Genomic DNA, 12735 nt, shown 5'->3' with positions numbered 1-12735 from the left:
ATAAACATGCCTTCACACGCAAAGGATGAGGATGACGCAGCACACCTATAGACTCATTTACACCTACTTGTCCCATTTAAAATGAACACAGTGGCTGCAAAAACTGTTCACCCTCACTTTGTTGTGCAACAACATAAAAAAAAATTACTAAAGTAATTAGAATATGTAAAACACATCTGGACACAGCAATTGTTGCCCGTTCTTCTTTGCAAATTTGCTTAAGCAGAATTAAGTTGGATCAAATTTCCACATGTTCTCAGTTGGTCTGAGGTCCACTCCGGTGTGGCTTTTGCTTTATTTTTTGGGTCATTGTCTCGCTGGAAGATGAATCCAACCCCAAGTCCTGGAGACTTCAGCCGTTTGCTTTTTTTTGAAGAACCCGATTCTGGATTTCATTTGAACGTCCATTTGTTTTTACGATGGCGTTTTTGTTATTACTAACCAACTGTGGGACCTGGTGTGTTTGACCTGAAATCATGTGAAATATGAACTCTATTCAACTAAATAAGTGACTTCCACAAAGCAATCGGCTGCACTTCAGCTCATTCAGGTCTTTCATAGCAAAGGGGGTGAATACAAATACAATCAATTACTTTGTTTAGTTAATTTGGTTTGTTAATTTACAGAATTATTTTCACTCTGACACTATGTGACTCTCTTCAGTGGCAAAAACAACTAATTTAAATACATTTTGATGTCATTTTGTAACACAACATATTGAAAAATCCAGGGGGGGGTGTGAATACTTTTGAGAGCCACTCTTTAGTGAGCGTGGAAAAGCGTTAAAAACAGCCCTCCGTCATTCAGCACAAAATCATCTCATTTCATTCATCATTCTGCATTGTGTTCCAGAATGACAGGGCAGCCAAGCTAAGCACTCTTACCAGCCTTTATGTTTATATTGAGGACATTAGATACAAACCAGTTTTGAGATGGTACATGAAACCTTCTTGCCCCATGCATCCTGTGTTCAGAAATTTCAGAGGCAAGAAACATTTTCCCCCCGAGCCACAATATCAATTATTTTCTTATCCTCTCACTTCCCAAAAAAACTCTTTACTAAAACACACCCAAGAAGGCAGAGGGGGTACGGATTTACCGCATCTCCACATCTCTAGCTGTGCATTATATCGCCTCAAGAATAACTGTACCTCTTTGTAAGTTTGAGCAAAAGGGGCTAGGAAAAAAGGCTGACCTGAAGTAAACTTTTTCAAATAATATATAATATTAGAAAATATATTTCTAATCAATACATATTGTTCTCAATAGCATGAGCGTCAGGATTATTTTCAATCATTTTAGTACTTTATACTGTAATATTTGATGAGCTGGGAGAATATGCATGCATAATCCAACTGTGATGTGATTGGAGATTTTTTCTACCTCTTATACCAACCGCTTCACTTTGCATAGCGGCAAAACTCCAAGACTCAAACGAACCTGTTAATCAGAAAAATATGTATTTCTTGATAAGAATTAGTTATTTTTCTTTAAACCGTTTTAACCACAAAGGTACAATTCCTACAAGTGGCACAATAATTCTTGAAGGCACTGTATTGAATAAAGACCACCTCAAGGTGGCCAATTGATGTAGGGACACTGCAGAGAACTATTCAAGTGGATGGTTATTCCTGATTGCAGTGTAAAGCATGTAAAAGCCAAGAGAAAGAAAAGGGTCCATTATCGAGGCGAGCAAGCCGACTCCTGTTATTTTGCATCTGCTTTCCTAGCTTCGTCGGATGAACGGGTCCTTAGGGAAAATACATCCTCAACTTCTCTGCCGCTTTAGCTCATCAGAAAGCTTTCCAATCACAGTGAATTTCCTAACGACTCCGTCCTGGGCTCTCAGAGCCTAACGTTAAATGAGAGCAATTTCCTCTTATAAAGGTGCCGCTTCCCCTCTGCCTGACAACAGCGTGGAGTGGAAAGGCTGAAATAAGATTTTGGTGCCATCGTGTGGTTGGATGCGTTACTGCGGCCGTCTCTCCAATATCCAGCCACGTCGTAGTCCTACATGTGGCTGAAGCAGACTGGCGTGAAGAGGAACTAGTGTGAATTTATTTTGCAGCTATGCATCGTGACTTCAAAATGTATATATAATTAACAGCAAAGCCACGGGATGAAGGGACGTTGTCATTCCACGCGCCAGGTGGTTGTTCTGAGGGTCACACGCGGAGTGCCGTGATTATCAGACCCGAGGCAGGGATCCCGGTCACCGTAGCAATGATACGGACTACATGTCAAATATGTAAGCGGTTTTAAATAGAACCAGGATTAAAGCGGAGTCTGTCTTCAAGCAGATGCGAAAAAAGATCATATGCTGTCGCTGAAAACGACTGGAATGACTGACTCCTCTGACCAGGGAGGTGCTTGGACATTTGGTCCCCACTGAGGCCCAGGTGGTTTAGGTGTTTGACATGAGAGAAAGACTTGGCAATCTGTTTGAAAAACACAAGCACCAACATTGGATCCAGCTCACTGCTATGGCAAGCAAGGCCGGAGCAACACGTTCTCATAACATTACAATGTGATGCGGGTGTGTTTGTGGAGATGGAGGGGATTGAAAAGTGTTTATGAAGCAATGCTCTAATTGTGCAACAGCAAGGCTGCATATGCGCGCACACACACACACACACACACACACACACACACAGGTGTGTTGGCACAAATACACAGACTAGTTTATTTTGAAAGATTTCAACAATGCCCTCTGCTTCTCCATTGTCTCCTCACTTGCCACAGAATCTGTTGCCCGTAGCGATTATAAAGTGATTTAATGGGAAAGCCATCGGGAAACTATTCTTTCCACCATCCTCTCTGTATTGTTTACTACCCCCCCCCCCCTACCTCCCTCCCTCCCTCCCTCCCCCCTAACTCCCTCCCTCCCACCCTCCCTCGTTCTCTCACTCTACATTTAATGTTAACATTGTTTATTTCACCTTTTTTACTGCTTTGGCAATCAGAATTATATAACCCCGTTTCCCAAGAAGTTGTAACATCCAAATAAAAACACAATCCAATGATGTGCAAATGTATCCCTATATTTAATTGAAAATAGTACAAAGAAAACCTAAGTGTGGAAAACTGAAATCTCCGTTTTGAATTTGATGCCAGCGACATTTCAAAGAATGTGGGACAGGGGCATGTTTACCACTGTGTTGCATCACCTCTTCTTTTGACAATGCTCTGTAAGCGTTTGGGAACTGAGGAGACCAATTGCTGTAGTTTTGAAAGTCTAATGCATTCCCATTCTTGCTTGATATAGGACTGTAGCTGCTCAACAGTTCAGGGTCTCCTTTTCCATATTTTTTGTTTCATAATGCACCAAATGTTTTCAACTGGGGACAGGTCTGGACTGCAGGCAGGCCAGTTTAGCCCCTGGACTCTTTTAGTATGGAGCCATGCTGTTGTGATAAATGCAGAATGTGGTTTGGCATTGTCTTGCTGAAATAAGCAAGGCCATTCCTGAAAAAGATGTGGTCTGGATGGCAGCATATGTTGCTCCAAAACCTGTATATATTGTTCAGCATTAATGGTGCCTTCACAGATGTGCAAGTCACCCATGCCATGTACACTAATGCATCCCCATACCATCACAGATCATGGCTTTTGAACTGTGTGCTGAAAACAAGCTGGAAGGTCCCTCTCCTCTTCAGTCCGGAGGGGACAGCGTCTTGATGCCCGAAAATAATTGTAATTTTTCTTCATCAGACCACAGGACAGTTTTCCACTACGCCTCAGTCAATCTTAAATGAGTTCGGGCCCAGAAAATGCGGCAACGGTTCTGGAACTTGTTTATATATGGTTTCTTCTTTGCATGGAATAATTGTAACTTGCGTTTGTGGATGCAGCGACGTGTTCACAGAAATGTTCCTGAGACCATGCAGCGATGTCCACTACAGAATCGTGTCTGTTTTTAATGCAGTGCTGCCTGAGGGCCGAAGGTCACAGCCATACGATGTTGGTTTTTGACCTTGTCCCTTGCATACAGAGATTTCTCCGGATTCTCTGAATCTTTTAATAACATTATGTACCGTAGATGCGATCCCCAAACTCTTGGCAATTTTACGTAGATGATTACCTAATTAATTAGTGTGATATTCTACCAGCATTACACAACTTTTCCAGTCTTTTGTCTACTCCCTTCCCAACTTAAAACGTATTTAAACGTATTTCTGGCATCAAATCCAAAGTGGGCATATATTTTTCAGGAAACAATAAAATGTCTCAGTTTCAACATTTGATATGTTGTCTTTGTACAATGTTTTTATTGAATATAGGGTTTAAATGATTTGCACATCATTGCATTCTGTTTTTATTTATATTTTACGCAGCGTCCCAACTTGTTTAGAAACAGTAGAGAGGAAAGGGCAGAAGAGAGGAAACATAGCTGAAGTATTGGAATGTGGCCTGTGTGGCTTATACACTAATCAAATGCTGTGTTCTTCCACATTGCTTTGTTTTGCCTAACAGAGTTTAATTTATTTTCAATATCTTTGGTTGTTCTGTTTAAACTGCTGGAAATATGTCCAACATATTTTTTACTAGCTTACAGTATATCGAGACTGCAATGGTAGGCACATTACATAGACAATATAGGAATGGTGTTTTATTCTATTCATAAACTGCTTTTTATTTATATATTTTATATATAGCATTATATATTTTATAACCCTACTAGAGCAAAACAATCCTGGTACAGATGAAATGGCAACATCAGAACAAATTATTTTTGGAAGTGGTAACAAAGTTGTATTGTTCCAAGCGACTAAAATATTGTGCAGTACCTTTTGACTCCATGATGTTCATCATGTTTACTATAATCGCCTTTTTACATTTCTATTAGGGCCTTTGTAATTGTTTCCAACCGATTTGCACTTCACTTCGCCTAGGGATAATTTGGTCAAGAGAAGCCATGTTGAGGAAACCGTAACTTTGTTAAGCCATACTTCTGGAATACTCCTTTGGTATCTGGGAATTTCCCCATTATTTTAGTCTGACAGAATTTCTGCAGAAGGTCTAGTTGCTCCTGTAGGCCCTCTGACAACAAACAGCAGATATTCTGCTAACGGTAGACAATTGATTTCCTAGTCCAGTGGACTGAGAGAGGGCGCTGTAAACTTTTCTAGTGCCCTTGACAAGTTAGATATATTGAAACTATTGAAGAGAGCAGGGTTCAGCCTGCAGACCTGTCTCAAGCTTCTGGCCAGAATAGAAAACATCTCTGTGATTGTTTCCAAGTTTTACTGTACAGTCTGTTTGTTCACATTGACTTTCCATTCATTTGTATGGAGAATTCACTGAAACGTTCTCACACATCTCTGCATTTATTTTGTTTCCTCATCAGTTAGGGTTTGCAGGGTGTATACTTCGCCTGTATTAAATGTATTTTGGAAAGAAGCCAGGATATTGTTCAGGATATTGTCTTCACAGAGGAAACATTGAAGTCTGCTGCTAATGATAACACGGAGAGTCACTGTTAGGTATAATTATCATTATTTAAATTATTTGAATCTTTATTCGGTTTCTGTGGATTGACATGGATCATACACTGACTACTGGCAAAGCATCACCGTCATGTTAGATATGTCACGAATAATCATTTACAATAATCAGATGTAGGAAACCTCAGTGTTTCGTGGGGTCACGCTCTCATGGCTTAGTTGTGAGGGAACACACATGCGAGCGCGAAAACACACACACGAGTCACCATCCCAAGCGCTAATAAAGCAGTGTGTTTTAATTATAAATGGAGTGAGGGGAAATCCCATATCTGACAGAGAAGCAGTATCACACTGGAATCACACGCTTTACCTTGCTCTATCCTTATGGGGACATTCACAGTTCTAATTCAAATGTCTATATTCACGCCACATCACTTCTCCCCTTGTTGACTACAGAGAGGAAAGGAGACAAGGAAAGGAGACGAGGAAAGGAGGCTCCATAGGAGTACTGAGACGAATCCCACCCGTGTGTTTGTAAAGAGAAGAGATGAGGAAACAAGGCCACAGAGACTATTGAGAGACCCCGTAGAGTGGTGTTACGCACAGCCCTGCACACAGTGTGGGTGGTATCCCCAGTGTTAGGAGATGTTGCATCCCACACACTTATATAACTCCCCATCTCCTCCCATCACCCTACCTCTTAATTTCTCTCTCCTCTCTCTCTCCTCCAGAGGACCATTCCTTTCTGTATCACCACCCAGAGAGGAATCCGCAATCCTCTGCCTCTGTACTCTCTAGTTACAGGAGCCAACCATTCATTTAATCAGCTGACCACTAAATACAGGAGATATTCTGTGTGTAATACTCAGCTTGGACACACAGAAAGTCCTTTCATATTTTATCAAGGCTCTCAGGAGCTTTGATAAATCAGCCGTTTTTCAGTGAGTACCGAACCAAAATGGAGGCCGAACCACTGGCCCTCTAAAACAGAAAAGGGCTTACGTTGATGAGTTCTATCTCCCAGATCTTCTTGACCAGCTCCATGGAGGTGTACCCGTTGATGAGGAAGGCCTTGGTGTAGTCCCCCAGCTCCAGAGACTCCAGCCACTCGGCCACCGAGGTGGGGTGGTTCCCATCGTAACCCACGGGACGCACCTGGAGGGGAGCGGGGGGTGGGGGGGTGGGGTGCGGTCAGCAGATCATACGGACAACATGCTACAGGATACTCCGAAACTGGAGGCAGAGGGAGGGAGAGGTAGGGAGGGTGGGAGGGAGGGAGGGAGGGAGGGAGGGGCAAAATACAGATGGATGGAGGCAGAATAGCCTCGGCTGCATTTAAAATGCTGAATGGAATATAAAAGTGTAGCTCCCATGGATTGGACAAGTGTCAGCATTTACAGAGAATCCCATATTGCCTATCGGAACCACAAGAGGTGCAGGGCTAAGAGTTTATTTGGGATTAGCCAAATGCACGCTTATTTCTCTCTACTTGTGTGGTGTGCGCCGACGTGACATGAGTCAATTCAAATGATGTGCTTCCTTGCATTCTTTTTTGGTGTTCAGTCAACACGCTGTCTTCAGAGAAGATTTTTCTGCTTTTTTCTTATTGAAGATGATATTGTACAAAGAACAACTAAAGAATCAGCATAAAACTTTTCACAGGAGTTGGGACATTAGAGCAAGCACATCTAGTTGCAATTCCCGAAAATCTGCAACACCCCCTTTCACACAGTGAGTAAGGAAAAATGGAGAGAAAGAGAGAGGGACACTGAAAGAGTCTTTCCATGTCGTTTGAAAACGTGCTGAAGAGGAGTGCTGACTGCAAGTAAAAGTTCGAGGATGGGTTACCCAGAGTTCCTTGATGCACTCTTCCAGGACTACTTATACTGGCTCCCCTCTCTTTCAGTGTCAGTTTCACACTCTCCATTTCTGTCAACTGATGCACAATACAGGTAGGCTCTATTTTTTGTCTGTCTGCGTATTCAGGCAGTAGTGGACCCAACAGGTTCTGATGTATTTTCTTCACAACAGCCACCTGACGGTGATTTTCTAAAAACACCCCAGGCCTTGTGAGTGGGTTGTTTCAATTCACGAGGAGCCTGTCCGTATCCCCTCCACCCACACACAATCCGGCCTACACCCACACAGAACTGACCCTGTCCGTATCCCCTCCACCCACGCACAATCTGGCCCGAACCCACACAGAACTGACCCTGGGCAACAGACGGATGGCCTGAAGCAGTCTCTGTCTGTGGGCAGAGTTGAGGATCCCGATCTCCAGCAGGTCCTGGTCCTCCACCACGTTACTGCCCTGCAAGGGGAACACAGATGACATCGTCTTAGCCGTCTATCGTCACACACGCTTCCATTTATTCATTTCAGTACCCTGTAGTTTGGGCTAACAGGCATGCATCAAAAACCATCAACCAAGAACCCAACTTGTTCCTCAGTTGCTCGAACGACGGACACGAAAAGCAGGGGGACGGATCGACAGACGAGGCCCTCCCCCTCGGCCCTGTGGCGGCTTTGACATTTAATAAATCTGACGTGAGGCCTGTCGCTACCGGGTCGGACGGACAATGAGATGGAAGTGGGGCGGGGATGGAAGAACTGAAGAAGAATCACATTAGACAGACGTGTGGCGACAATTAAAAATGTAGAGTCCGACAAGTAAGGGTTGAGAAAGAGGTAGAGGGGCACAGACAGAAGAAGACGCGTAAAGGGACAGAAATGGACAGACAGGTAGTGATATATTGACAGAGAGAGTAAGGTTTCAGAAATTTCAAGAAGAAATTGATTTTCCCTCGGCTGGAGATAAAATGAGCATTTTCTTAGATGTAAATTTGGAGACAAAAGACCTCTCAGCTGAATACATCTTGTCCTATCATTTTAAAAAACAGACTACAGCAGCCATAACATACATTTACATTTGTTTTCTTTTCCTGTGTAGAAGTGTCCATGTTAGTGGTTTTACTATTACTACTTAAACACCGTGGTGGTAACCATGCATTCATCCCAATAACACACCTATTCAATGGAAAGACACAATTTGAGCCTGTGACGTCTCCTTTCCTGTCTCCTCTCCTCTCCTGTCTCCTCTCCTCTCCTGTCTCCTCTCCTCTCCTGTCCCCTCTCCTCTCCTGTCTCCTCTCCTCTCCTGTCTCCTCTCCTCTCCTGTCCCCTCTCCTCTCCTGTCCACTCTCCTCTCCTGTCCACTCTCCTCTCCTGTCCACTCTCCTCTCCTGTCCACTCTCCTCTCCTGTCCTGTCCTCTCTCCTGTCCTGTCCTCTCTCCTGTCCTGTCCTCTCTCCTGTCCTGTCCTCTCCTCTCCTGTCCTCTCTCCTCTCCTGTCCTCTCTCCTCTCCTGTCCTGTCCTCTCTCCTCTCCTGTCCTGTCCTCTCTCCTCTCCTGTCCTGTCCTCTCTCCTCTCCTGTCCACTCTCATGTCCACTCTCATGTCCCCTGTCCACTCTCATCGCCTCTTCTGTCCTCTCTCCTCTCCTGTCCTCTCCCCTCTACTGTCCTCTCCCCTCTACTGTCCTCTCCCCTCTACTGTCCCAATCACCCCCTAACAATGCCAGACCAGAGTAATGGCACACAGAGCAGTAGGAAAGTTAGATATCTGCTGTCCTCAGACATGATAAATCACACCCTGCTGCTTATCTCTAACTGGAAAACACGTGTTTGTCCTGTTTCTGTTCCTATATATTTCTGCCCTTCTTTTCAATTCAGACTCACACACACACACACAACAAACAATGATAAATGCCCCAAAATAAGCCAGTCTGAGCTACCAATGTCACATGGAACTTGTCTGGATGCATAAATCTTCTCCTTTTTCTTTCCTTCTCTTTCCGCTCCCTCTCCCCCTCTCTCTTTCCTTCAAGAGTTTATTCTCACAAATGAAACACACATTGTGTCAAAAGTGCCACAGGTCCTACACACACACACCAATAGAGGAGCAGCTTAGAAATGAGGAAGGCCACTGAGCGATCGTGACATATTGACACATGAACCCTTTTTTGTAGGTCCATCAGTTGTTAAATGAGGTAAAAAGGTGACTGGAGGAGGACGTTACAGATGCTTGTTGTATACACATGAATATAATACTACATTTCTATGCCCTCGCAACACTGCACCATTCAATGCTCTGACGCCGTTGTTTACGTACCATGATGTATTTTAGATTTCTGTGCATTAGGTTTGTAACATTAACATGACAGTTAATGATATACTTTCCTCAAAGTGCTTTTCATTCACGGCAACTATCTTATCCATTCCACTGTGCCAGTTCAATTGAACAGTTGATAGGTTTATTATCAGGACCACAGTAACGCTCCGCCACAATGCTTTAGGTCAGGCTCTGCCTTCAAAGGCAGATTGAAATATGTTCAGAACGAGACTTCCACTGTATGCCTCAGTGATACCGGGGAACACATTGGTATTCAGTAACGCTACCGACATCCATTATCCACACCAACAAGCTCCCGTCGACTTGCAACGACAAATCTGTCTTATCAGTCATTCTGCTCTTTATCTTTCGGTTTTTCTCGTTGTCTTCTTCATTCTTCCCCCCTCTATCTTCCTCGCCATACAATGCTTTCTCCTCATCTGTCTTCCCCCCTCTCCATCCCTCCCTCTCTCCCTCTCTCCATGCTTCGCTCACCCCCCCCCTAGTATTCTGGTCACGTCAGAGAAAGTGGTATGGTGTGATTGAGGGTAATCAACGAGGTTAGAAGGCTCCAGGTAGCAGGGCACAACAGGTTAAATACAATAGAGAACTCCATTTACTACACACTGAGGACTGAACAAACTCTCTCTCTTCCTCTTACACACACATGTGACAATACACACCACCACTCATCTGTTATTGCCCTTCCTACTATTAGTCCATCAATCAAATATGCTCTGTCCTTCACTGGCTGGTTGAGGTGACAGACCACACCTCCTCACAAAGTCTCTGGCGGGGACAGAGCTTTACTGGCTGGTTAAGGTGACAGGCCCCGCCTCCTCATAAAGGGTTACAGAGAAAGATGGAGCAGGGATTTTAGCTCTCAACACAAATGTCTAATAGCAATGATGATCGACATAACTTAACATGCCTGTTGCTGCAGGACAGTTTTCCAGTTGGACGAACCTGGTCAAGTTAAGATCTGAGTGTAGCATATTGTTTGTGTCTTTATGTGTGTCAATATGGAGTCACTCTGATACAGGGGATCCAAAGAGCTTTTAGTATTGGCCTATGTTGCAGAAAGTGTGCAGAGTCTGTATTTTTAGGTCGGGGCTAAGTCCCCAAAAAGGATAGAAAGACAAACGTATCAGTATGCGTGTGTATAATAGTTGCTCACATCTTTACCCGTCTATTGATTTCGGTAGACTTTAGTGGAGTGGTAAAGATCAGAGTAGGAGTCAATTTCAGCACATAAACTTTACATGCAACAGAAATGGGAAAGGTGCCCACTCCACAGAATACCATAGCTGTTCCTCCCATTACAGTCTATTTAATCTCCCGAGTTTAGCCGCTGAAATGTATTTGACCCCCCAAAGAAAGAAGAAAACCCTTTGTTGGAAGAGGGCTGGGGGGGGGGGAAGCACAGTCGATTTTCTAGTGTTTTCTTTTTCAGCCGGTTATGCAAATCCTATCAATGATTTCCTTTGGCTGACCAACATCTACTATGAATACAAAACTCTGTGTGCCACATGAAAGCTTCCAAGCGAAGGAAGAACCTCAAACGGTTTCATTTGTGGCTCGGCAGCTCAAGCCACACTGAGACACAGAAGATGTAACTGTTTCCTGGCGAGGAAGCAGGAACATTCTAATGTCAGTGACAGAGAGTATGAAAGAAACTAAAAACAAGGAACTTCTAACAAACTCAGCAGTTGAAAGAGACTTGACAGAATCCTCAGCAGCGCTTTATTCAATATTAATTATATCTAAAGGCCTTTCAGATGAAGGGGATGATACAGTAGATTAATTAAAATAATAAAACGAGACAAGAGGAGAGAGAATTCCCACTTCTCAGACCGCATATGCTACAGAACCTTGGAACTTTCACCGGGGGCAGGCCGGCAGTGTTGTGTAACACTAATGGGTGGCGAATGACAGGGAACGTGCATCTACAGATTGTCCAGTCATGATGCTGTTCAGAAAAGTCATTTTCCCCAACGTCCTCCTTGGTGCTAGCAGAACAGGAGTCACGTGGTTCCGATTCGGGGGACTTGGGCTGGCAGCCCAGACAGTACAGAGCCCATGGCAGACAGAACCCAGACACACAATGAGCCATGAGGACTCTTAAACATTCATGACTTAAGTATCAGAAACCACTGGAGGGAGGAAACTGACGAAAACTAACAGACTGAAACAGAGCTTTTAGAAAGAAAGTGACAGGACAGAGAGAGGGGGGGGACAGACAGAAAGAGAGGGGACAGAGAGAGAGAGGGGGGACAGATAGAGAGAGGGGGGACAGACAGAGAGAGGGGGGGGACAGACAGAGAGAGGGGGGGGGACAGACAGAGAGAGCTAGAGAGTTTGGGGAAAAAGGGAAAAACAGGCTGGCCTACAAGGAGCTCAGCTGTTGCATGGCCAGTCGCCAGTGGTTTGTTCTCATCTATCATTCCACAACAGCAGGTCAGTGGGGTTCTGGCAAAATGATCACTCAGCAGGGATCACTACCAGGTACAGGGAAAGGGGGAGACGTGTGACTCTTTCGTGCGCATTTGACTTGAAATCAAGTGCATGTTCAGATCGGACTGTAAACTGGATAGATACTGCTGCACAGTTTAAATCTAAATACATGTGAATCGACTGACAAGAAGGGAGGGATGGATAGAGGGGTGAAGGGATGGACATTCGCACCCTAATCAATATACAAAGAGTTGCCTGTAAATAATGTTACACATGGCTCGGCCCACTAGAGCCGCTGTTACCAGGACAACAAGAGGAACAGATGCAGGTCACAGCAAGCAGAGAAAAATGGCTATGTGGAGGCTACCCAACACCAGCAATACCTCTCACTGAACACACTCCGACAAAGCCAATTCTGATACACTCTCTCCCTCTCTGGAATTGGACCACATCCTCCGACACTCGGATATGATAGCGGATACACAAACAGCAGCTTGGCCCACAGACAGCATGATGGATAACTCTATTACAGTGATCATGGCCTCCAGCCTTGGTTGCCGGCCATGAAACTCCGTCTGCACGGAGACCCGGCCGTGACACTACATGTGTAGGGAGACCCGGCCGTGACACTACATGTGTAGGGAGACCCGGCCGTGACACTGCATGT

General features: G+C 44.3%; 1 protein-coding gene across 6 annotated transcripts in view; it reads right to left on the bottom strand.

Moving 5' to 3' along the window:
* The window catches only part of anks1b (ankyrin repeat and sterile alpha motif domain containing 1B), a 152086-nt gene that overhangs the window by 25280 nt on the left and 114071 nt on the right, over positions 1-12735 (bottom strand). For all 6 annotated transcript variants that reach the window (XM_029117186.2, XM_029117188.2, XM_029117189.2 and 3 more), the window contains 2 exons: positions 7657-7755; positions 6447-6599 (listed from right to left, as the gene is read on the bottom strand). In XM_029117186.2, coding sequence (XP_028973019.2) covers positions 6447-6599; positions 7657-7755 — 252 coding nt within the window. The remainder of the gene's footprint in view (positions 1-6446; positions 6600-7656; positions 7756-12735) is intronic.

The sequence above is a fragment of the Esox lucius genome, chromosome 23, assembly GCF_011004845.1.
Source record: "Esox lucius isolate fEsoLuc1 chromosome 23, fEsoLuc1.pri, whole genome shotgun sequence".
Taxonomy (NCBI): domain Eukaryota; kingdom Metazoa; phylum Chordata; class Actinopteri; order Esociformes; family Esocidae; genus Esox; species Esox lucius.
This window is presented reverse-complemented; position numbering and strand designations above follow the sequence as displayed.